Genomic DNA, 26919 nt, shown 5'->3' on the forward strand with positions numbered 1-26919 from the left:
GAAATGGGGGAGGAGGGGGTTGTGCCACTTTCATTAAAAAAGGGATACCATACAAGGTATTAGGAATTGGGCAGGAACAGGAATATGTGGTAATAGAAGTGTGGTCTGAGAGGAGTAAAATAGTGGTAATACATTACTATAATCCATGTAAGCGATTAGAGGTCAATAAGTTACAGGAAGTAGAAGGCCAGAGCAAATCTAATGTTATTTGGTGTGGGGACTTTAACGCACATAATACATTATGGGGCAGTGGAAAGTCAGATAATAATGGAGAGGTAATTGAGGAATTATTAAATGATGGTAATCTAGTATGTCTAAATGATGGAAAGAAGACCAGGGTAGATGTTAGGACAGGGAAGGAGTCTGTGTTGGACCTTACATTTGTTTCTAATAGGATTGCTGCTAAATGTAACTGGGAAGTATATGAAAAGGGTACCATAGGAAGTGATCATCATCCTGTGCTATGCAAAATAAATATTACTTTAACTATGAGTAAAGAAAACAGAAGTGGACGATGGGTGTTTGGAAAGGCTAATTGGGAGAAATTTAAGGAGGAAAGTGATAGATATGTAAAACCGATACAAGAAGAGACAGATATAGAAAACTTTGAGAATAAATTGTCAGAAGGTATCAAAAGAGCAGCATTAGTTTCCATACCTAAAAGCAAAGGAAGATCAAAAAGGAAAGCTGTGCCATGGTGGGACAATAAATGTAAAGAGGCGGTGGTGAATAGAAACAGAGCATTCAGATTATTAAAAAGAACTCATAACTACCAACACATGATTAATTACAAACAGGCTCAGGCAATTGTAAGGAGGACTATAAGACAAACAAAAAGAGCATATTGGAGGAAGTATTGTGATTCAATTGGAAACACAACACAGGTAGGGGAGATATGGGGGATGATTAAAAAAATGGAAGGTGATAAAAGGGAGTGGAGTTATCCTATCTTAACAAATGGAGATCAAACTGTAGTCTCAAATAAAGACAAAGCAGAACTAATGGTTAACACTTTTAGTAGGGTTCACCGCTCCCGCAACTTGTCAGATGAAGGAAGAAGAGGTAGGGAAAGAACAAGAGAGGGAAATGTTGAGGCCTTACAAAGGAAAGGTATCGCAGAGGACAAGTACAATATTCCATTTAATTTGGGGGAGCTAAAGAGAGCTCTGGCCAAGTGTAAGAACTCAGCCCCAGGGAAGGATGATATTTGCTACATAATGATAAAGCATCTAAGTGAGGAGGGACTCCAAAAGATACTTGCACTATATAACAAGGTGTGGGAAGAAGGGCGAATACCGGAGAGGTGGAAGGAAGCAATCATTGTGCCTATTAGGAAACCAGGGAAAGATGCAAGTAATCCAGTAAATTATAGACCTATAGCTTTAACAGCACACATGTGTAAACTGATGGAAAGAATGGTAAATGAAAGATTAATGCATCTAATGGAAAAAAACAGTATAGTGGCTAATTATCAGAGTGGCTTTAGAAAAGGGAGAGGTACTAATGATCCAGTTCTGTGCTTGGAAGATGATATAAGGAAAGCACAAGTCAAAAAAGAATCTGTAGTTACCGTATTTTTTGATATAGAGAAGGTTTACGATATGTTGTGGAGAGAAGGTCTTCTAATAAAGCTGCATTTAATGGGAGTAGGAGGAAATATTTTTAACTGGATAATGGATTTTCTTAACGGTAGAAGTATCCAAGTTAAAATAGGGTCAGACATCTCTAGTAAATGTGTAGTCGAGAATGGAACTCCCCAAGGAAGTGCGATAAGCCCGATCCTATTCTCAATCATGATCAATGATATATTTGCAAACATTCAACCAGAGATGGGGCGATCGCACTTTGCAGATGATGGCAGCCTATGGAGAAAGGGGAAGAATATAGATTTTATCGTGGAAAAAATGCAGCAAGGGATAGCCCAGATGGAAGAGTGGGGAGTGAAATGGGGTTTTAAATTCTCTATAGAGAAGACAAAGACAATGGTTTTCACAAGGAAGAAAATTACAAAGAAAAGAAGACAAAGTCCAAGCGGAAGCTCTAAGAATCTGTATAGGAGGTGTGCGGACGTCACCTGTATGTGCACTACAGGTGGAAACTGGGGAGATGCCGTTGAGACTGCGCCGCAGACAACTAATGGCTAATTACTGGCTAAGCCTTAAGGGTCATGGAGAGAACCACCCAACAAAACAGGTAGTACAGGAGTGCTGGGAGAGAGGGGTGGCTCAGTCTGGAAGCTTCGGCTGGGTTGGAGGAGGTGTGGCAAGGGACATGGAAGTAGAGGACAAAGAGTTCTGCCCTGCAGTATTGTGGCCATCTGTCCCAATATGGTTACTGAACATCCCAAAAGTTGATCTGGAGATATGGGAGGCAAAAAGGAGGGAAAAAAATTCGGGCCTAAAAACAGAATACCATAACCATATATATAATAGATACAGGGAACACCTCTTAATTTTCACAGATGGATCAAAGGACCCAGTAGCTGAAACAACAGGGGCAGCTGTGGTAGTGCAAGGGATGAATGTTGAGATTTGCAAAAGAGCAAATAACTATTTGGCAGTGTATACAGTGGAATTATACGCTATTTTGATGGCAGTTCGGTGGATAGAACAGGTGCAACCATGCAAAGTATTAATATGTAGCGACTCATTGTCTGCAATCCAGAGTATTGGGTCTGGTGCATCCCATAGGCGGCCTGACCTAGTGTATGAAATTCTACTATTATTAAGCCAAGTAACAAGGAAGGCCAGTGACGTGACTTTGTTGTGGGTCCCAGCACACAATGGTGTGCTAGGAAATGAAAAAGTGGATAAATTAGCAAAAGAGGCCGTTAAAAAAGAGAACATAGAAGTAAACCTACAATTATCCAAATCTGAAGGAAGACACATTGTGTGGAAAAAAATAAATCAGGAATGGCAACAATACTGGGAACAGGAGACAAAGGGGAGACACCTCTATTCGCTACAAAATAGAGTGGGCGTTACAGCAAGAAGAGGGGGGAACAGGAGAGAACAGGTAGTATTAGCAAGATTGAGGATAGGACTCACTCACCTGAACAGCACATTAAAAATATTGGGAAAACACCCTACTGGGCTGTGTGAGGAATGCCATCAGCCGGAAACAGTTCAGCATGCCCTAGTTGCATGTAGAAGATATGAAACAGAAAGAAGAGTTTTGATCAGTGAAATGAAGAAAATTGGAATGACAGAAATATCAGAAAAGAACATTCTAGAGTGTGGAGGGGAAGGAAAAGGAGTAAAGGTGTTGTTTAATTTCTTGAGGGCCTCTGGCCTTATAAAAAGGATATCATGTAAAGACATGAGGACAGTGGAGTGAAGCCAACTGGCAGCAATGCAACATTGTGGATGCCGGCTGCCGTAAAACTCCAAAGAAGAAGATGAAGATGAAGAAGAAGAAGAAGAAGAAGTAGAAGAAGAAGAAAAGCCTTGGCTCTCCCGACGCCGGAACACCATCACCCGGCGAGGACGGCCTGGAACATCGGGCCTCCGTAGAGGCAACTGTGGAGGCCTCAATAGGCCCGACTATGGGTGGACATTGGGGATGGGACTGGACTCTGTGCCTTCCCCCATAATGGGAACCATTGTGGGGGGATGTTTTTATGTTGAAGCTATTTATTATTGCTATGTTTGTATTCTTTTTTATGTGCTGCATTGGCAAAAAGAATTTCACTACACCTAGGTGTATGTAACAATAAATACAACCTTTGAACCTTTGAGAAGAAGGAGAAGAAGAACCAGAAGAAGAAGAACTCAACTCAGCTGAATGAGCTTGCAGTCCTCCGGCGGCAGGGGGCGCCGGCGCGGGAGGACCAAGGCTGGGGTGTGCTCTTGTGCGTCGGCAGCTCGTTGGCCGGGGCCCGGGTGCGGGGGGTTGGCGCGGCGCATGCGCACTCGGGCCTCCCGCCACCTCGAGTGGCAGGAGCGGCGGCGGCGGCGGCTGGAGCTCCGGGCCCGGGCTGCACCAGGAGCGCCACTAGCAACACTAGCCAGCCCACCACCCCCTTCCTCCTCCATCCCTCCCTCCCTCCCTCCGTCCATCAACCCCCAGCTGCAGCGAGAGGCGCCGGTAGCAGCAACAGCAGCAGCAGCGCCAGGTAGGAGTGGACGGACCGAGCGTGGGCCCGGGGGCTCAGGCACCACCACCCCCCCCGAGAGAGGGGCTCTAAACCCCCCCACCCCCGGGGCAGTTCATCTCCCCCGTGATTTACCATAGCATTCGCTTCTCTAGACATCCCAAGTGACTGGGTCGTGGATTTCCCCCCCTCTCCCAACAAACTATCACCCCCCAATCTCACCCCCACCTCCCTGGAGACCCCTTGTTCCCCCCCCCCCCCCCCCGCCTCACTTTATAATCCCTCCTCCAGGAAGGCCCCCTATTTCACCCCTCCCACCCACCTAATATTCTATCTATAATCCCACCCACCTCCCCAATAATCTCACCTCCCCCATAATCCCACCCCACCCCTTCATAATCCCACCCCACCCCCTTCATAATCCCACCCACCCCTTCATAATCTCACCCCACCCCTTCATAATCCCACCCCACCTCCTTTACACCCACCCTATCCCTTCATAATCCCACCACACCCCCTTCATAATCCCACCCCACCCCTTCATAATCCCACCCCACCTCCTTTACACCCACCCTATCCCCTTCATAATCCCATCCCACCCCTTCATAATCCCACCCACCCCTTCACAATCCCATCCCACCCCTTCATAATCCCACCCCACCCCCTTCATAATCCCACCCCACCCCTTCATAATCCCACCCCACCCCTTCATAATCCCACCCTACTCCCTTCATAATCCCACCCCACCGCTTTTACAATCCACCCCACCGCCTTTATAATCCTACCCCACCCTATATTTTATCTATTACCCCACCTTTATAATTTCATCCACCTTCCTTTTAATCCCACCCCACCACCTTAATCCCACCTGCCACTCTAGGAAGCCCCCATTCCCCCACCTTCCTCACAATCCTGCCTCCACCCTCTTTGTAATCCCACCGCCTCCTCCCCAGGGAGCCTCCTATTTCTCCAAACCACATTCCCTATAATCCCACCCCATTCCCCAGGCAGCTCCCTAATTTCTCCATCCCTAAATTCCACATTATCCAAGTCTCCTCCATATCTTCAGTTGCAATGATTGATAACTCTCCTAATGAGTCTCATCTCCATTATTCTCCCACCCCCACCATACCCCTGAATCCTCTTTTTCATCCCTTTTTGTTTTCCTACAATTTACCAACAGCTTTCAATTTCATCGAGGCTCATTTTTCTCACGGTCGTTGGTCTACATTTGGGGTCACTAAGTAGTTTGTGGATCTGAATTCCATATCTGATCTGGAGAGAGTAATGCAGGTGGTAGAGCCATCGCCTCACATTGCACAGTCCCGGGTCTAATCCCACCCTCGGGTGCTGTCTATATGGAGTTTGCATATTCTCCATGTAACTGCGTGGGTTTCCTCCGAGTGCCTTGATTTCCTTCCAAATCTCAGAGAGATGAGGGTTTGTAGATTAATTGGCTGCTGTAAATTGACCCTGGTGTAGGGAGTGGATGAGAAAGTGGGTAACATAGAGCTATTGTGAACAGGTGATTGATCAATGGTTAGTGGGGGCTGAAAGGCCTGTTTCATAGAACCATAGAAAATAGGTGCAGAAGGAGGCCATTGGGCCCTTCGAGCCAGCACCGCCATTCATTGCGATCATGGCTGATCGTCCCCAATCAATAACCCGTGCCTGCACTCTCCACCTATCCCTTGACTACACTAGCCCCTAGAGCTCCATCTAACTCTCTCTTCAATCCATCCAGTGATTTGGCCTCCACTGCCCTCTGTGGCAGGGAATTCCACAAATTCACAACTCTCTGGGTGAAAAAGTTTTTTTCTCACCTCCGTCTTAAATGACCTCCCCTTTGTTCTAAGACTGTGGCCCCTGGTTCTGGACTCGCCCAACATTGGGAACATTTTTCCTGCATCTAGCTTGTCCAGTCCTTTTATAATTTTATATGTTTCTATAAGATCCCCCCTCATTCTTCTAAACTCCAGTGAATACAAGGCTAGTCTTTTCAATCTTTCCTCATATGACAGTCCCGCCATCCCAGGGATCAATCTCGTGAACCTACGCTGCACTGCCTCAATCACAAGGATGTCCTTCCTCAAATTAGGAGACCAAAACTGTACACAATATGCCAGATGTGGTCTTACCAGAGCCCTATACAACTGCAGAAGAACCTCTCTACTCCTATACTGAAATCCTCTTGTTATGAAGGCCAACATTCCATAAGCTGTCTTCACTGCCTGCTGTACCTGCACGCCAATTTTCGGTGACTGGTGTACAAGGAAACCCAGGTCTCGCTGTACCTCCCCATTACCTAACCTAACCCCATTGAGATAATAATCTGCCCCTTTGTTTTTGCCACCAAAGTGGATAACATGACATTTATCTATATTATACTACATCTGCCACGCATCTGCCCACTCACTCACTCACTCACTCACTCACTCACTCAACCTGTCCAGGTCACCCTGCAACCTCCTAACATCCTCTTCACAGTTCACACTGCCACCCAGCTTTGTGTCATCTGCAAACTTGCTAGTGTTGCTCCTAATTCCCTCTTCCAAATCATGAATATATATGGTAAACAGTTGCGGCCCCAACACCGAGCCTTGCGGCATTCCACTCGCCACTGCCTGCCATTCTGAAAAGGACAGTTCCATGTTGTATCTCTAAACAAAATTAAACTAGCCCTTGGATTTACAAATAGGAGTGGTATGTTAGAAAGAGCATGTGAAGGTTCAATTCACTGCGTAGTGACTCTTTGTTTTGCAGAGGTAGTGTCAGACTGTACCACAGCATCCCACTGGAGCTCAGCTACTTTCACACAACGAATGCTGAGGCAGTAGAAGGCCTGTGGAATTGTAGCCAGGTGTCAGTCACTATCCCAGATGGGTGAAAGTAGGGTGTAATGTGATATTTTGGAAATATTACCACAAAGTGAGAGGCAGCAGAAATACCAATTGGGTGGCACGGTGACGCTTGAATAGTTGCTGCCTTACAGCACCAGACCCCCGGGTTTGATCCTGACTACGGGTACTGTCTGTACGGAGTTTGTACGTTCTCCCCATGACCTGCGCGAGTTTTCTCCGGGATCCCCCGTTTCCTCCAACACTCCAAAGACATATAGGTGTGTAGGTTAATTGGCGTGAGATAATTGTAAATTGTCCCTAGTGTGTGTCGGATAGTGTTAGTATGCGGGGATCACTGGTCGGTGTGGAGTTGATGGGTCAAAGAGGTGGCAGTGGTGCCACTGGATAGTCACCACAAATCTGTTATTTGTTTCAGAACAGCAGTACCATGACCTGAACTTTGCAAGAATCATCCCCCATTTGTTTGATGGAATGATAGAGTTTTATTTTGCTTCTTTAATCTCCCCATTTTATTCCACAACAATTTCCACTACTTCGCTCATTGCCGTTTTCATCACCAGTACAACTTGTAAGCACTTTATTAAATATGAAATTCAAAGGTTGTAACATAAAATAAAGGATCATTGGATTTGGGCAATATATGAAAAGAATCTTGGATAAAGGATAGAAGCCATTTGAATTAAGGACCATTTTTGTGTTGACGGGCTACAATTGGTAGGTTATCACAGGCATGAGTACATGGCACTCAGCTATTTGTAATATATTTTTGAGAGAGACATTGGTTTGCATTAACAGCTAAGTGAGCTGCAGTGAATCTGAAGGGATGGAGATTTAAGTGAAAGTGCAAGGAGATGGCGGATCAAGTATAATGTGGAGCATGCAAAGGTATATACCTTGGTGACAAAAATAGAAAGAGAACATGTTTTAAATGATGAAACATAGAAACATAGAAAATAGGTGCAGGAGGAGGCCATTCGGCCCTTCGAGCCAGCACCGCCATTCACTGTGATCATGGCTGATCGTCCCCTATCAATAACCCGTGCCTGCCTTCTCCCCATATCCCTTGACTCCACTAGCCCCTAGAGCTCTATTTAACTCTCTCTTAAATCCATCCAGTGATTTGGCCTCCACTGCCCTCTGTGGCAGGGAATTCCATAAATTCACAACTCTCTGGGTGAAAACATTTTTTCTCACCTCAGTCTTTGACCTCCCCTTCATTCTAAGACTGTGGTCCCTGGTTCTGGACTTGCCCAACATTGGGAACATTTTTCCTGCATCTAGCTTGTCCTGTTCTTTTATAATTTTATATGTTTCTATAAGATATCCCCTCATCCTTCTAAACTCCAGTGAATACAAGCCTAGTCTTTTCAATCTTTCCTCATATGACAGTCCCGCCATCCCAGGGATCAATCTCGTGAACCTACGCTGCACTGCCTCAATCACAAGGATGTCCTTCCTCAAATTAGGAGACCAAAACTGTACTCCAATACTCCAGAAAGTAGTAAACAAATGGGATTGGTTGTGAACTGTGGAATTGTACACGAGCAATGGGAACGGGCGTACATGATGGACTGACTTGCTGCAACTATACAGGATCATGCTGAGTGCAACACAGAACTGCTGCTTTTCCATTGTAGTCTCCATCCATGAAGGAGGACAAGGAGATGGTCCAATTTAGATTGATTACTGGGATGGACAGTGTATTCCTTGAGGAGAAACTGAGTAAAATTAATCCTTACCCACCTGAAAATGGGAGCAGATCCCACAAGCTTACAGGGTTCTGAGTGAGGTGTGACAAGGTTGATGCAGCGAGGCCGTTTCATCAGGCTGTGGATTGTGGAATCGGGAGCATTGTCTTAAGGGCAGACACAAAATGCTGGAGTAACTCAGCAGGACAGGCAGCATCTCTGGAGAGAAGGAGTGGGTGACGTTTTGGCTTGGCACCTTTCTTCAGACTGGAGATGGGTTTCAACCTGAAATGTCACCCATTCCTTCTCTCCAGAGATGCTGCCTGTCCTGCTGAGTTACTTCAGCATTTTGTGTCTATCTTCGGTGTAAACCAGCATCTGAGGATAACGTGTTGGCTCATGAGATGAGAATTTCTTCATTGCAAGTTTGCAAACCATGGAGTTTTCCATCCAAGGGGCTGAGGATACGAAGTAATTAAATATAATTTACTACTGAGACTGACAAAGAAAGATTGAGAAGCATGGGGTTTGGGTAGATAAGTGTATGATGTGTAGAAATGGTGTGATCTTATGAAATGATAACGCGGCACAGTGGGGCGTCGTGACCTGTCCTGGCTTCAGTTAGTTATACTGCTGTAAAGGTAGAACTTGTGCAGTGTGGAAGGAGGCCATTCGGTTCAGCTCTTCCCTTTATCCCAACCTGGCTAAGTATATCTCCTGAAAGTATTCAGTAATTTTAAGTGTTTAAGAAGGAACTGCAGATGCTGGAAAATCGAAGGTAGACAAAGGTGCTGGAGAAACTCAGCGGGTGCAGCACCATCTAAGGAGCAAGGAAATAGGCAACGTTTCGGGCCGAAACGTTGCCTATTTCCTTCGCTCCTTAGATGGTGCTGCACCCGCTGAGTTTCTCCAGCACCTTTGTCTACCAGTAATTTTAAGTGTTTATTGTGACTGCTCCCACTTCCTGCTCAGATATTCTGTCCAAAAAAGAATGTGTATAAAGTCAAATATTTTATAAACTTGCCGTTGTTTTTGTGATGAACCTGAATTTGCTTGGGATTGACTCGGTGAACACTGATCATAGTTTTTCTTTATCAAGGTGAATCGCATAAGATTATTAAATATCTCTGAGATTTATTTTCAAACTTCTAATCACTTCAGTTTTTGATAAAGTGAAAGTTTCTTACGTCTGGGATTTTGAGCGGATTTTTTCCCGGATTTTGTTTTCTGTTTACTCCTTTAATGGACGTCCCAAAACTAAACAGCAGATCCTATCTCGGGTGAGAAACATTTACATACGTACATAGGTTTAACACTCCTCCGTTAAAACATCTCCCTTTTTAATAAAACCTTTCATGTGATTTATTTATAGGTTTATTTACTGTCTTCCAATAAATTGTTGTGCATATTAGCCCTTCTGCCTAAAGTCTTTCTGTTGAAGTTTTATCAGCGTGCACTTCCTATCCCATTCATCCTTCCAAACTGTCACCTTGCAACTCTCCCTAATTAACTTTATTGGATATTTAATTATCAACTTCTCACCTTGAAGTAAAGTTGAAAGTCTTGACTAGGCAGTCATAGATCTGGTGCAAACATCCATTTTCTTTGTCCATACATATTCCTAATTTGCTTGTTTTAGAACTTTGTTTTATTTTATTGCAAGACTTCAGCATCTTCAGGATGTTTTGTTATTTTATTCCCCTATAGACCCTTCATCCTCAAAATTACATGCAGTTCTTTGCATGGCTCCCCAGTTTCCCTATTATGTTATTTATATGCCTTTCACTGGTTGGCCTGTTGACCTAAAGACGGCTCCATTTTGTGCTTAAAAAGATAAATTATTTCTTCAGTTTATTACCCACCCTCATTTTTTTTAACCGTCATCCCATCTGAGTTATAAATTCTTAAAAACACTTGGGAAAAACAGAATCGTATTTTCTTCATAAATCTGATCTGTTGAGCCTAATGTCTGTGGTCAGAAAGTTACAAAAGAATGTTCTGAGGGATAAAATATGCATGCATGTAGATGGATGAGCAGATTAAGGGTGGTTAGTTTACCTACCTTTCTTAAAGGGTAGTTAAAGGTTTTGTATGTCGGAGATAGTGTTTTACGAATCTGGTTGAGTTTTTTGAAGATGTGACAAAAGGTTGATAAGGCCAGATGTATATGGATTTCAGGTGGGTGGGACGAGTGTAGATGTGGCTTGTTGGTTGGTGTGGGCATGTTGGGCCGAAGAGCCTGTTTCCACACCATGAGAATCTAAGCCTCTCTCTTATTCTCTGAAATACCTTGTATTTTTCTGAAATGGTGCTAGAACCTTTCCTGCTAATGATAAATTGAGAAGTGGGTGTCCTTTATTTGCATAGAGGTGTCACAACATCCAAAGCCAACAATGTTGAATGATTTTTTTCACTTTGAATTTCAATTCATTTTATTAGGTTCAGGTTAATTTGATTATCCTTTCTAACTGTATAGACATGCTTCATCCTGAACAAGGATACAGGCCCAAAACATAACCTAACCATGTTCTCCAGGGCTGCTGACTGATCTGCTTAGTTACTCCAGCAATTTCTGTGTCCTTCATATACAGGTCTGATACCAAAGAATGCCCTCTCATTGCATTGTGCTTCCTCCTCAGATTGCTCTACTGGTCATAGATCAAGCTCTGACACATAATAGTACAGTGACAGTACATAAAGGGGAGGGAAATCATGCTTGAATGAAAGGATCATATTGGCGGCAGGTGAACCGGAACCCAAAGAGGCGATTATTCATGAACAATGGTGACCAACAGAGATTGCCAGTGTACAGCTTACAAACCACCATTGACCTATGGTGTAATTTGCATAAAAGCGAAGCAAAATGCCTGCGTACTTTGCAATGAATACTCTCCAGTTCATCAGCAATAAAAAGCTGTCATTTTGCTGATTGCAGAGACGTCGCCGTGTGAAATATGCCAACACATTTCTTTCACCTGGGTGTGATATTAAAACAGCCGGTGCTCAATCATACTCCACGGTTCCCTCTTACCATCATCCTGCAACAGAGTGTCTTCAATAACAGCATTGGAGCATCAGGAAATAGGAGTAGGCCACTCGGCCCCTCAAACCAGTTCTGCCTTTCAATATGTAGAAACGACAAAGTGCAGATGCTGGTTAATGCACAAAAGGACACAAAGTGGTGAAGTAACTCAGCAGGTCAGGCAGCATTTCAGTATGATCAGGGCTGATCTGGCCCAGGCCTCCTCTTCTCTTCTGTGCCAGTTCCCATGGCCCTCTATTCACTGTTCTTACTCAAATGTATTTACTTCTTTAAATACCTCCAGTGAGCTCGTCTCCACAACCTAACAAGTTAGAGAATTCTAGATATACTACCCACTGAAAAAGTCCTGTGCACTTTAGTTTTAAATGGCTGTCCCCTAAGCTTATAACTGTATCCCTTCATTTGAGATTCTACCACGAATGGAAACTTAACAACATCTACAATGTCCTTTTCTCCCATCCCTCCCTGCCCCCTATGGTTCTTGTACGTTCCAATTAGATCACCCCTTACTCTGCTGTCATTCAAAGAATATAGATCTAATTTCTTGAACCGCTCTTGGTAGGACAACTCTTCATTATAGTCTGGTGAATTATTTTGGACTGCCTACTATGCCAGTATATCCGTTCTTAAATTGCATTAAACGTGCACACAAGTAGCCCAGGCAGTACCCTTGAACAATATTTCTCTCTTTCTAAACTCCCAACTGTCTTGCAATAAAGACCAATGTGCCATTTGCCTTGCTAACCATTTGCTGCACTTGCCTGCTAAAATTTTGCAATTTGTGCCCAAGAACACACAGATCTGTACCTCACTCATCTGCAATCCCCGTCTATGTAAATTATGTCTTTGGATTCTTACCGAAGTGCATAACCTCACAATTTCCCACATTAAATTAAATTTGTCAAGCTTTTGCCCATTCTCTCAAATTATCTCTCATCAACTGCAGTCTACCAACATCCGCCTACCTATTTTTGTGTCATTGGTGACCATCAGTGATAATGTGGTGCTCGCTGACCGATGGCAGTTTTGTGCTTCCTTAGCTTCACTACCCCAAGCCATCCCTGAACTGTCTTGCAGACACAAGGAACTGCAGATACTGGAACCTTGTGTAGAACACAGTGCTAGAGTAACTCCAAAGGATCTGGAGGACATACATAGAGATGTGAAGTCTGAAGAAGGATCCCAACCCGTAACATTGCCTATCCAGGTATCAGAGGTTATGGGGAAAAGGCAGGATAATGGGGTTAGAAGGGAGAGATAGATCAGCCATGGTTATGACCTTATATCTTCCAGAGCTGCTGCCTGAGTTCTTCAAGCATTCTGTGTTCTGAATTGTTATGCCAGTGCACTCTGTGTTCTGAATCTGTCTCTGACTCTCCTTCACTATTCCCCAGTAGGGAGCCAAAGTATTTGTGCCTTTTGTTAGTAGTTGTTTTCTCTACCATAAGCATTTTGCAGAATCAAATGTTAATGGTGTTTTTAATGTTGTTAATTGGAAGCTATTCCCAGATCACTGCTCGAGAGATTTTCTGTGTGAACATACAACGTCTAGCTCTGAAATATTTTTTATGCTGCTTCATGGTCATGTTTGCGTGGATTTATACTATGCTTCTGACAGCTCCATTTCTTTTTGTAGATACTGCTCTCGCTGCGTGTATCTGGCCAGGCGGTTGTATTCTGAAGGGTTTGGCCACCACTTACCTGCTGCTCCATCACAAGTTCTGCCGGGTTTATACAGACAGCAAGGATGGCGACCGAAGACAAGAAATGTGAGACCGAGTGCACAAAAACACAGTCAGCGCCTTCTTCCTCCAATCAAAATAAGGCAAGTTAAACATAACGATTGAGTTTGCAGACAAAACACTGATCTCTTGGTGCTGAGGGAAGGTATTGATGGTGGCAATTCTGAGGGAGTTCTGCAGATTAGGCTCAAACCTGATCTGTACTAAACCCCAAGTGTGTGAAGCAGCTTGCATATTTTGCATGTACTCTGTCTCCTGTGGTGGAACTCTAAGTGGTCTCTGAACCCTGATGACTTGGATTTATGAGACATCAGAGGGGAAATATCACTCTAATCACAGTGTTTTAAATGCACATATTTTTGCCAGAGTACTGAGGGATTGTTTAAGTGACTTTTCTTCTCAAATGGAAGAACTCTTTAATTTGTGTCGGGCATGAATTATATAAACCTGTGGTCACTGTCCTAACAATAGCAAGTTTTTCGAAACTAAATTATTAATAAGGTGATTTCTTAAAAATAAATGCAGTGAATGTTTCAACAGCTCTTTGACAATTGCTGCCTGTCGTAATTTTACTTCCTTTGAATTGAAGTTGTGCCTAAGAGTGGAAGTTTTAAAATGGAGGCTTTGAGAATCCATTTGCTAAGAGGCTTTGCGTTAAGAAGTTGCATCCGCATTGAAAGGAGGAGGACTGACTGAACGTTATTGCCTTCCACCACAGTGAAGAATGTTGATTCCACTGTGGTGGATGTTCGCGTTGTATTCTATGGTGTATTGTGCTCATTTTGATTGTGTGGCTGCATGGCAAGTCAAATTCCACTGTACCCTAACTGGTGCATGTGGCGATAAACGTGAACTTGAACTTGAAATATCAGGGAATAGGGTTGATAAACATCTGAAGTGGACATAAGCAGTAAATCAGGATTCCTGCTTCTTGTGGGAACAGTCGCCTTTAGAAAATAGAAAACATAGAAAATAGGTGCAGGAGTAGGCCATTCGGCCCTTCGAGCCTGCACCATATCCTTACACAGATGTAAGGATATGCCCTCGCGCTCAAAAATGGTGATATCCCACTTCTAACTATTGGTAAAGCTGCTTCATTTTACTGTGAATAATGAGCAGCATATACCTCTGTAAGGAAGTAAGTTCCAGTTTTAACTAGTCATGAGAATAGAAAGGAGCATTTGGAGTGGTGGATGTAAGCTCGAAAAGATTCATGGGACAGAGGTAGGGGATTGAAGTAAATGCTCTATTTGACAGGAGCTTTTGCAAGAAGTTCATGCCATGAGCAGTGGAAGATATTAAAAAGGATTGAGCGTGAAGTAATAATTATACAACATGGACACACGAGACTCAGATGAGTTGTGCCTAAGACTGTTAAAAGCAGCAATCCCCTCAGGCTGCACGTGTCAGATATCAGGAAGATGCAAAATGCAGTACTGATGTTTAAAAGGGAAGCCAGCGACATGCCTTACAATTCCAGAGCAGTCAGCCTGTGCAATCAGTGCTAAGCAAGTAATTGGACAATATTCGGAGAAACAGTTTAAATCATTGAGATGGGGAAAAAGACGAAACAGAAACCGTTGACATGAATTAAGGTAGACACAAAATTGCGGAGTAACTGGCAGCATTTCTGGAGAGAAGGAATAGGCGACGTTTCGGGTCGAGACCTTTCTTCATGAATTAAGGTTGTGTCTGATTAACAATTGGACATTTTGAGCAAGTTGCAGGGAATTTCAGTGCTGATAATGGTTGGATGTAATGTGCATAGGTTTTAACATGGTATTCACCAAATCCGAATAGGCAAACTGCTTGGAAGATTAAAGTCACATGGGATCCAAGTGAAGTGGCAAGATTCAAAACTGGCTCCGTGACAGGATGCAATATTAAGTTTTTGTGAGTGGAAGACTGTCTGTAGCAGGGTTCCATGCTCTGTGTGTTCTCTGCATGTGCATTACATTAATAATCGCACAATTACAATGTTTCCAGAGGATACAAACATTGTCTGCAGTAGTTACAATAGAAATCTATTGATCTTTGCCAGTATAATGATGGATTGATCATCTGGGCATAATAGTGGAAAAGGAATTGAAGGCAGGGCAATTTGTTTCGGGGAAAGCAAGCAGTGTTAGCCAATGTTAAATAGGTGCAAAGAAGCCGAGCGATCTTGGAATGGATGTTCACATTTCCCCAAAAATGCCAGGGCAGGTAGACAATGGTTAAGAAGGCATATGGAATACCTCATTGATCAAACCATAAACATAAAAGCAGGGAGATTGTGCTGGAATAACATTTGTTAGACCACATCAAGGTTTTCCAGATATAACATTGTGTGTTCGAATAACAATACAATAAGGATGTTATCGGCGATTAAGGAGATGTTGCCGAGGATGGCAACGTTTGGTTTCGAGGAAAGATTATGTTGGCGGATGCTGATTTCTTCGGACCAGAGAAGGCTGAAGAGAGACTTAATCAATAATGAGGTACAGACTGTGAAAGGGAGGAGTTTACTGGTCGGAGCAGAAAGGCCAAAAATTAAGGGAATAGATGTAAAAATTGGATTAGCGAGATGTTGAAGGAGTGTGGACCAAACAGGGGCCCATATCAGTAGTTACAATATGTTCTGCTCAGCAATGATCTGAACACTATTAAGCACTTACTCCTGGTAGCCAATGGCATTGTCACAGACATAGTCCCGGTAAGTCACCGGTGCTCAGAATCTTAACTGGACTGGATAAAATCTTAACTGGACTGGATAAAATAATACGCTGGAAGGTGTTTGGAAGATGTATAATGGTGACATCCTACAGTCCCCTAATTTGAGGGAGGACATTCTTGCTATTGAGGGGATGCAGCGTAGGTTTACGTGGTTAATTCCCGGGATGGCGGGACTGCCATATGCTGAGAGAATAGAGCAGCTGGGCTTGTATACTCTGGAGTTTAGAAGGATGAGAGGGTATCTTATTGAAACATATAAGATTGTTAAGGGTTTGGACACGCTAGAGGCAGGAAACATGTTCCCGATGTTGGAGGAGTCCAGAACCAGGGACCACAGTTTAAGAATAAGGGGTAAGCCATTTAGAACGGCGACGAGGAACTTTTTCTCACAGAGAGTTGTGAGTCTGTGGAATTCTCTGCCTCAGAGGGCGGTGGAGGCCTGTTCTCCGGATGCTTTCAAGAGAGAGCTGGATAGGGCTCTTAAAAATAGCGGAGTCAGGGGATATGGGGAGAAGGCAGGAACGGGGGGGTACTGATTGGGGATGATCAGCCATGATCACATTGAATGGCGGTGCTGGCTTGAAGGGCCGAATGGCCTACTCCTGCACCTATTGTCTATTTCAACCATTTGCTACACACAAGGAAGCAGAGGGATAGAATTAATTATCTCTCCGTTGGTCAAGGTAGGTGGTGACTAGTACCTTCAAAACGAGGTCCTTTAATCTAAAGTGATTCTGCAGTTGATGTGTTCTGTAAAAGAAGTCCAAACAAAGATAATGAACCATGATTTTTACATAAGCTATGAAGAATGAACTATAGGTTGGGGTGGGTTTTGCAGTCTGACATGTTTATAATTGTTGTATTACGGTAGCTGTGAGATCGTTGAGCTGGTGTGGGGGGGTGAGTGCAGGTTGGGCATCTGTTGGAGCAGTACTTAAACACTACCTGCAATTACTGTTTGACCTGGTAATGATAAATGCAAGTTGCTTTAAATTAACTCTCCCTTGTGTTTGGATTCCAGCCTTCTACAGTGAAGCCCAACTATACTTTGAAATTTACATTGGCCGGACACACGAAAGCCGTCTCCTCTGTTAAATTCAGTCCAAATGGAGAATGGCTGGCAAGTTCCTGTGAGTATTATATTGATCAGTTCATTCAATAAATGTAGAGTATTTTGTAACATAAAAGCATCCCTTAAGACATAGGAGCGGAATGAGGCTATTTGGCTCATTGAGTCTACTCCATCATTTAATCATGGCTGATCTATTTTTCCCGCTCAAACCCCTTCTCCTGCCTCCTCCCCATAACATTAAACAGCCCTACTAATCAAGACTCTTATCAATCTTTGCTATGTAAAAATACCCAATGACTTGACCTCAACAGTCATCTGTGGCACTGAATTCCACAGATTCACCACCCTCTGGCAAAATAAATTCCCCTTCATCTCCATTCCAAAGGTACGTCCTTTTATTCTGAGGCTCTGCCCTCTGGTCCTGGACTCTCTTACTGGAAACATCTTTTCCATGTCCACTTTATCTGGATCTTTCATTATTCGGTAGATTTCAATGCGATTCCTCCCTCCCCACCCACCATATCCTTCTAAACTCCTGCGAGGACAGACCCTGAGCCATCAAACGCTCCTCATACGTTAACCTAATCCTCCCCAGGATCATTCTTGTAAACCTCCTGTGGACCCTCTCTGATGTCAGCACATCCTTCCTCAGATATGGGGCCCAAGACCGCGCTCAATATTCCAAAAGTGGCCTGACCAGTGCCTTACAGAGCCTCTGCATCAGAATAGGTTGTGATTTTTTTTTTCAAGAATTAGTCCTAATCTTCCCTGCCAGGTGTGTTTTTTTTTTTGCCCAACTCCGACCACCTCACTTTGCCTAATAGTGTCTGGAATGTGATTAAAGCAGGTGCTGTCACTGCTCCTCTCTCCATAACATCGAGGCCAATAGAAGCTGAACTTAACCATAAATCAAAACCAGACCTCCTTGTCTCCATGCTCATCTTCTGCCCTTGGCTGCTTTTCCTGGAGGGAGGATGTATCTAGTGTTGCTGGATAAGCTCTGCAGACATGAGTGGGAAGAAGATGGGTGGGCTCTTCTTGCCCCTCCGGAGGCAATGCACACCAAGATAGGGTCAGCGATACAGCACAGAAACAGGCCCTTCAGCCCAGCGTGTCTGTACCAACAGTCAGCCACTATTTACAACAATCCAGCATTAATCCCAGTTTTCTATCCTAGTTCCCTCAGTTCCTTCCACTCACTACATCACTGCAGCAATTTACTGTGGCTAATTAACCTACCAACTTGCACATCTGTGAGATGTAGGAAGAAATCCTTCACAGGATGAGCACACACATTCCACACAGACTGACCTGAGGTCTGGAGTGAACCCTGGTCTCTGGTGCTGTGAGCCAGCGGCTCTACTTAGCTGTGTCATTGTAATGCTCAGACAATTCTCACTTTATTCAATGACTTGAATTCAAATTCCTGCAGAGTCAGGGTGGGATTTGAACCCACCAACAACCTAGAACTCTGGCTGCTGAGCCAGTAATTTAACCACTACACCACCACCCCTGTCCACAATCCATGGACATAATAGAAATTGCAGATGGGCTGGATCTTATTCGTGTAAGTTTTCCAGCGATGGTGAATTTGCTGAGTAGACCATTTCGGAGCGGTGCATGGTGTGGATGAGGAGGAAGAGATCTGCTCTATCTGGAACCTGATATCTATTCCATCTAATTCCACAGCTGCTGATAAATTAATTAAAATATGGGGTGCTTATGATGGCAAGTTTGAGAAGACCATATCAGGACACAAACTGGTGAGTGTGAGAAATATTAATACAACATTCAGTACTTCCTTTAACCCAATGTCAACGGATATTATTAAGAATAACACAATATAACATGCAAATAATGACTTGTGAGTGGCATTATTAAAGTCAGGTACAGTTAGTCATTGCAGATCATCTGTGTTCTGAATGAATGACAATTCTATTGACAATCTCATGACTGGCAATAAAATGTTCACGAATAACAATGATTTCTATATAACTCCCACTGCCACGTGCTAATGAGGGTAGAAATAAGAAGGTAGGATGGATGGATGTATACCTCAGGAATTGGTGCAGGGGGAGGGATTCAGTTTTTAGACCATTGGGATCTCTACTGGGGCAGAGGTGACGATTGAAGATAGACACTAAATGCTGGAGGACCGGCAGCATCTCTGGAGAGAAGCAATGCGTGACGTTTCGGATCGAGACCCTTCTTCAGACTGAAGGAGAGTCTCGACCCGAAACATCATCCATTCCTTCTCTCCAGAGATGCTGCCGGTCCCGCTGAGTTACTCCTGCACTTTGTGTCAATCTTCAAATGACGTCACGCGCTCCAGACGGCTGTGCGTACGCATGATGACGCGTGTGACCGTCGCGCGTCAGTCACTACCGGCCTGTCGCGTAAATGACGGCCAAGTGGGACAGGCCCTTAACAGGAGGCATTGTGGGGTAAAGAGTCAGAATCTTTTTTACTAGGATGGAAATGCACTAGAGAGCATAACTTTTAAGATGAGGGGGACAAAGTTTAAAGATGTATGAGGAAAGTTACCCCCCCCCCCCCCCCCGGCCACAGAGGATGGTGAGTGTCTGGAACAGACTGCTAGGGGGGTGGTCAAAGAAGATACATTAGTGGCATTTAAGAGACTTTTAGAAAGCATATGGATATGCACAATATGGAGGAGTATGGGTGCAGGAAGATAAGTGATGGTCTTGGCATGGACGTTGTGGGCCGAAGGGCTTGTATCTTGTACTGTAATATGTCCATGACCCTTCCAACTCGGTGTTAGAAAACTTGACAGAAGACAGGCAGGAAACTAGGGAGATAAGTATTGGTGATTGATAAGGATAGATGACATGAATAAAACAGCAGGGCTTAGAATAGCATAGACTCAAGAGTTTGCGCCTGCCTCTGACTGTACATGTAGGAATTGTGTTGCAGTCAATGCCCAGCAGTTTAACTCGGCCAATGCTTCTCCTGGCCCTACATTAGAATGAGGTGTTGGTGCTGGGAGCTGAAATACTGTGATAATGCTCCCTGCAGAGTCACAGCTGCACAGCTAGCAGAGCTGTTGCCACACAGCTCCAGCGATCTGCATTCAATCCTGACCTCTGGTGCTGGAGTTTGGACATTGTCTCTGTGACCGTGTAAGCTTCCTCCCACATGCTGAAGACATGTGACTTGGTAAATTAATTGTCCACTGTGTGTAAATGGTCCCAGTGTGTTGCTGAGTGAGAGAATCTGTGGGGAATTGACAAGAATGTCAAGATTAGTGGGTTTAGTGTAACATTGATATAACATTGAGTGCTTGAGGCTCAGCACAATTTTGGGGACCAAACTTCTGTGTTACTCTGACCAGCTGATACAAACAGGCTACGTTATAATGGTGTTTAGGAAGGAACTGCAGATGCTGGAAAATCGAAGGTACACAAAAATGCTGGAGAAACGCAGCATCTATGGAGCGAAGGAAATAGGCAACGTTTCGGCCCGAAACGTTGCCTATTTCCTTCGCTCCATAGATGCTGCTGCACCCGCTGAGTTTCTCCAGCATTTTTGTATACCTACGTTATAATGGTGACGTGAGTAGCATTGATGCAGCTATGCATTGTACACATGGTTCACATTTAACTTGAATCAATTCAATGATGTCCTGATTTTTATTTCTTCCCTATATTTCCCGAATGCCAGGCATATTAATCTCTAGTTTGCGCATATGTTTGATTTATGATATATTGCCACTATATCAGGATTCCACTTGTGCTACAGCCTTGCTTGCTATGTGAAAGAAAGAACTGCAGATGCTGGTAAAATCGAAGGTAGTCGCAAAATGCAGGAGTAACTCGGCGGGTCAAACCCGCGGAGTTACTCCAGCATTTTGTGTCTACCTTGCGTGCCATGCCAGACGCATTTGTGGTCATGCACTCAACCCATTTAAGCCAGTCATAAGTTTCATTTCAGCACCCTGCCAAACTGGTTTAGGCTATCCCATGGGATGACCTCCAGTTTGTCTGCAAAATGGATGGCGCAGTGGTAGAGTTGCTGCCTTACAGCGTCAGAGACCCAGGTTCAATCCTGACTGTGGGTGATGTCCATGGAGTTTGTACGTTCTCCCTGTGACTGTGTGGGTTTTCTCCGGGTGCTCTGGTTTCCTCCCACACTCCATAGACATACAAGTTTGCAGGTTAATTGGCTTCAGTAAAAATAGTAAATTGTCCCCAGTGCGATGTGATCACTGGTCGACGTGGACTCGGTGAGTTGAAGGGCCTGTTTCCGCACTGTATCTCTAAATTCTAAAAAGCGGCAGATGAACCTATTATGAATGTGGCAGTGGGGGAGTGAGCTTAAAGATATTGTTGTACTCTTGTCATTGTGGTGCTCTGTTGTCTTCAGAGATATAAACTGCTTTTTCAGTGCTCATGCTCCCTTATTCTGCTTTGAAATAGGGAATCTCGGATGTTGCCTGGTCCACAGATTCAAACCTGCTTGTATCGGCTTCAGATGACAAAACCCTTAAAATATGGGACGTGAACTCGGTAAGAAAAATCGGTGCTTATCACAGGGACTGGGGTTGTCACCAGCGTAAAGACTGCAGGGCCAGCGGGAGGTTAGGCTTCACTGGTCATCCTGGGGCTAAAGCGAGCAGTGGGTGGGCGGTGACCCGAAGAAAACGCCATCCCCAGGGGCTACAAACGTGACCCGCGACGACAGCCGTGTGAACTGCTAAAGAGGGGTTCGCTGGTACACCGTGCCAGTCGGAAGCCGGGGCTCCAAGCCGCCGGGGAGACTGCCTTCAGGATGAATTTAGTCTTGTGTATTAAATCTGAGAAAGTTCCCCAAAACTCCAAGCCATTGTTCATTCCTCATCCAAACTAATTGAATTGGAGATTCTGCCCATTTTCACATTGCTGTTTGGAGCATTGAAATGTGTCCAAATGGGGCACTGCAAAAAAGCATGGACTGTGGGAAAATGAACTTTATTTGGCTGAGGAGTGTTTTGGACTTGGTTTATGACATGTACTTTATAATTCTGAATTTTCTGTTTGAATTGACTATGATTTCAGGGAAAATGCTTGAAGACGCTGAAGGGCCACAGTAACTATGTTTTCTGCTGTAATTTCAACCCTCAGTCAAACCTGATTGTTTCAGGATCGGTGAGTAGCTGGCTCGAAATGTTGACTTTTTTTTTCTTGCTGTTTTGAGAGTGAAACTAAGGATGTACGTGCATTGCACCAGACTGTTGAGGACGTAGTTATTGTCCGTGGAAGCAGGACCCGTGCCGGGGGTATAAGTGGTATGGCTCTTGTTTCTCATAAAAGGTCCTCGGCACTGACCCGCACTGTGGCATGGGGCCCATCAGGCACGGACCCTCGTTGGGCATGGGGGCCCACTTCACTGACCCTCACTGGGGCGAGGTTGCCCGGTGGATGCACTGACCCTCACTGCAGTGTGAGTTTCTTCGGCACTGGGGCATGGGGCCCATCGGTCATTGTCCCTCGCAGGGCACGGGGTCCCACTTTACTGACCCTCCCTGAGGCGTGGGGTTCCTCGGCATCGACCCTTACTGGGCCTCTCAGTAATTATGTAATGGTCCTGTTTACCCATTGTTACCCATGTCATTTACACTTGCCTCTTAATTTGGCAGCCATTTGATTTTAAATTTCACTTCCTTCATGTAAAGTCCAAAGTCTAACCATCCATTATCTCAAACTTTCCCCAGCTGTTCAAATGGAAAAATACTGTGGGGTCTTTAAATTTCTTATTCATTTACTGTTTCCTTCAAATGCTGTCACTTCTGAGAGTACCTTAGTCTTTCAGCCGTCTTCCTCTGACAGTACAGTACATATTCAGTACTGTGGCTGGGGGACTTCCATCCAATGGGAAACATTTATATACTGGGCTGCCAGCTTAACCAAAACTGATTCTTAATGATGAAGTGCAGTTGATTGTCCAGGTTCAGTGTAGAGAATGCTGTAGGACCAAAACAACTTAGCAGTATTAGTGGGTCTTCACAGTGAATGATAGGGGAGTGCTATGGAGCAGTACAATCGAGCAGTACAGGTACACAGTTGTGTCACCGGAGGTAGATTGATGAAGAAGGCTTTTGGTAGAATGGTCTTCATCAGTCAGTGCATTGTGTATAGAAGTTGGAACTTAATGTTAGTTGTACAAGACGTTGATAAGGCTGCGTTTGGACCATTGTGTTCACTGTTGGTCACCCTGCTATAGAAAATATGTTATTAAGCTGAAAAGAGTGCAGAGAAGATTTACGAGGATGCTGCCAGGACTTGAGGGCCTGAGTTACAGGGAGAGATTGGGCAGGTATTCCTTGAACTGCAAGAGGTGAAGTGGTGATCTCATAGCGGCGTATAAACTCATGAGGGGAATAGATAGGATGAATGCAGAGCCTTTTACCCAGGGTTAGGGAATCCAAATGATTCAGTTTAGTTTAGTTTATTGTCACGTGTACTGAGGTACAGTGAAAAGCTTTTGTTGCGTGTTATCCAATCAGCAGAAAGACAATACAAGATTACCATCGAGCCATTACTGTGTATACATGTATAAGGGAATAACGTTTAGTGCAAGGTTAAGCGAGCAAAGTCCGATCAAGGATAGTCTGAGGGTCACCAATGAAGTAGATAGTAGTTCAGCACTGCTCTCTGGTTTAAGATGAGAGAGAAAAGATGAACCCGTGTGACCAATTTTTCGCAAAGTGGGCGGTGGGTATGTGGAACGAGCTGTTAGATGATTTAGTCGAGGCAGGTACAATAACAGAATTTAAAAAACATGTACATGGCCTGACTTTGGGAGAACTGGGGATGGGGACTGGACATTGTGCCTTCCCCCACAGTGGTAACCATTGTGGGGGGATGATTTTTGTGTGTAAGTGATTATGTTAGTCTGTGTCCAAGATGGCTGTCGGAAGGGAGAGTGTACGCTGGCGCGGTTTAGCTGCCGCTGCTCTCTCTTCACATTGTGTTCTTGATTTTTTTGTCTTTGGATCGAATTCTGTCTTTAATTTGTGTATTGGTGATGTCTTTATTATTTATTTTACTCCGATTATATGTTTTTTACTCTTGTTAAATTCTGTAAGGTGTCCTTGAGACTTTTGAAAGGCCCCACAAATAAAATGTATTATTATTATTACATGGATAGGAAAGATTTAGAGGGATACGGGGCAAATACTGGCAACAATGAGGCATTTTGGTTGGCATGGGTGAGCTGGGGTGAAGGGCCTGTTTCTGTGCTGGAGGAATCTATGACTCTAAAACAACTAATCGGCTGCTTAATTTGCGGTTCTTGGCTGATCTTTGATTTGACTTTTGTTTTGCAAGTTTGATGAGAGTGTACGAATCTGGGACGTGAAGACTGGGAAGTGCCTGAAGACCCTGCCAGCCCATTCTGACCCTGTATCTGCTGTAAGTGTTGATGCCTCATACCTACTCACAGAGGGAGCTGATTTAAACCAGAAACTGACTATTGCTGGTTTGGGATTGCTGCTTGTTCCTCCACCATATATATTTTTTTGTTCCAGCATCTTCAGTCTTCTGTATCTCCAGCTTGCAGCAATCCCAAACTTCCCAATCCCACCTCCTGTTTTCCACACTCCTTTTCCCGCCCTGTGTTCTCGGAGCTGTGTTTCTTTATAGTTAGGGTGAGGCAAATGAATATTTACATACATGGTTATATGGAAAGATTCAATTGCTCATTCCTGTGGCAAAGTATTGCAGTCCAGCAACATGCAAAGTAATTTCTCCAGATTCTCCACCTCAATGTCTTTAATTTATTTCCCCCCCTTATCAACAGGTCCACAGCCAGATAACTATTCTTTTTCCCAGTTTACCCCATCGTAGTCCATTCCTTAATCCAAAAAAGCTAACGTTAAATTATCTTTTCACCAAATGAAAAACATAAATATCTGACCCTGTTCTTAACTCCAATACCACATCCTCGGGAACATTGCTCTGAATCTATAATCTATGACCACAAAACACATTTGCCACCTGAACTGCATGCTTTAACTTTGACGATACCAGTGGCTGGATAAATACATCATAACTTCATCAGTAGTTTTAATTCTCTTGTTTATAAATTCTGTTGTGGAAAATCCACGTTTATAGCATCACCTATCCCACAGCACAGATTTACTCTCTCATAAAGTGCACATTGTTGGGGGGAGGTGTGTAGATGCGGAATCGCCTTGTGTAAATTCATGTTGCATAGTGATGTTCTCTCAGCTGTTTATATGACTGATGTATGTTGAATTCATCCTCTTAGGTACATTTTAACAGAGATGGATCCCTCATTGTCTCCAGTAGTTACGATGGCCTGTGGTAAGTGTTACTTTCTGAATTTTGCCCGGTAAAACATTTTGCTTACTGATCAGAAACATATGCTGTCGATGTCACCATAAAAGGGTGAAGAAGTAACATGCAGTTGTAAGCCATTTTCCACAGCTCATCGACTATATGGGTAATGGAGTGTTAGCAAAGCGTAGTTACAGTTTATACCCCAGCTTTGAGGACAGTTGCCTCGCAAGCAGCACCAAGGGATATTTACAGCAAGGATAGACACAAAGTGCTGGAGTAACTCAGCGGGTCAGGCAACATCACTGGAGGAAAAAAGATTCTCCTGACCCGCTGGGTTACTCCAGCACTTTGTGTCTATCTTCAATGTAAACCAGCATCTGCACAAAGACAAGCATGCAGAGCCCTGGACTGTTTCAGGTTGTGCAGCTTGTTCAGAGTTGAAGCTTCCAATTGAATGCAGAATTAATTTTAAATCATTTATCAGAGTCTTACATAATCTCTAAAATGTTCCAGCACAGGGGGATCCCACTTTGCACGTTGTGCTCTTTGATAGAAACATAGAAAATAGGTGCAGGAGTAGGCCATTCGGCCCTTCAAGCCTGCACCGCCATTCAATATGATCATGGCTGATCATCCAACTCAGTATCCCATACCTGGCTTCCCTCCATACCCCCTGATCCCTTTAGCTACAAGGGCCACATCTAACTCCCTCTTAAATATAGCCAATGAACTGGCCTCAACTACCTTCAGTGGCAGAGAATTCCACAGATTCACCACTCTCTGTGTAAAAAATGATTTTCTCATCTCGGTCCTAAAAGACTTTCCTCTTATCCTTAAATAGTTATCTAATTAACTCCACAACCTTCACTTTCCCCAGAGCTTCAAAGTTTTTCATCCGCCCCGGTTCCCCTAATATCAGGGCAGCACGGCGGCGCAGCGGTAGAGTGCCAGAGACCCAGGTTCCATCCTGAGTCCGGGTGCTGTCTGTATGCAGTTTGTACGTTCTCCCGGTGAACGTGTGAGTTTTCTCCAGGTGATCCGGTTTCCTACTGTACTCCAAAGACATTCAGGTTTGTAGGGTAATTGGTTTTGGTAAAATTGTCTTTGGTGTCTAGGATAGACAATAGGTGCAGGAGTAGGCCATTCCACCCTTCGAGCCAGCACCGCCATTCAATGTGATCATGGCTGGTCATCCCCAATCAGTACCCCATTCCTGCCTTCTCCCCATATCCCCTGACTCCGCTATTTTTAAGAGCCCTTTCTAGCTCTCTCTTGAAAGCAGCCAGGGAACCTGCCTCCACTGCCCTCTGAGGCAGAGAATTCCACAGATAGCATTAGTGTACAGGGTGATTGCCAGTGGGCCGAAGGGCCTGTTTCTGCACTGTATTTCTAAAGTAAAAGAAGT

At 44.1% G+C, this 26919-nt stretch overlaps 1 protein-coding gene across 2 annotated transcripts in view; it reads left to right on the forward strand.

The window, feature by feature from the left end:
- Positions 1-3925: 3925 nt before the first annotated feature.
- Positions 3926-26919, forward strand: part of wdr5 (WD repeat domain 5) — a 34749-nt gene continuing 11755 nt past the window's right edge. Inside the window, exons 1-9 of one of the 2 annotated variants that reach the window (XM_033049166.1) lie at positions 3926-4114; positions 13322-13388; positions 13424-13510; positions 17164-17272; positions 18904-18977; positions 21651-21740; positions 22269-22358; positions 24540-24623; positions 25483-25538. In XM_033049166.1, coding sequence (XP_032905057.1) covers positions 13433-13510; positions 17164-17272; positions 18904-18977; positions 21651-21740; positions 22269-22358; positions 24540-24623; positions 25483-25538 — 581 coding nt within the window. In that variant the 5' untranslated portion in view covers positions 3926-4114; positions 13322-13388; positions 13424-13432. Of the gene's footprint in view, positions 4115-13319; positions 13389-13423; positions 13511-17163; positions 17273-18903; positions 18978-21650; positions 21741-22268; positions 22359-24539; positions 24624-25482; positions 25539-26919 lie in introns of both variants that reach the window. The other variant, XM_033049167.1, reaches the window with a different exon arrangement.

Source organism: Amblyraja radiata, chromosome 32 (assembly GCF_010909765.2).
Source record: "Amblyraja radiata isolate CabotCenter1 chromosome 32, sAmbRad1.1.pri, whole genome shotgun sequence".
Lineage (NCBI taxonomy): Eukaryota > Metazoa > Chordata > Chondrichthyes > Rajiformes > Rajidae > Amblyraja > Amblyraja radiata.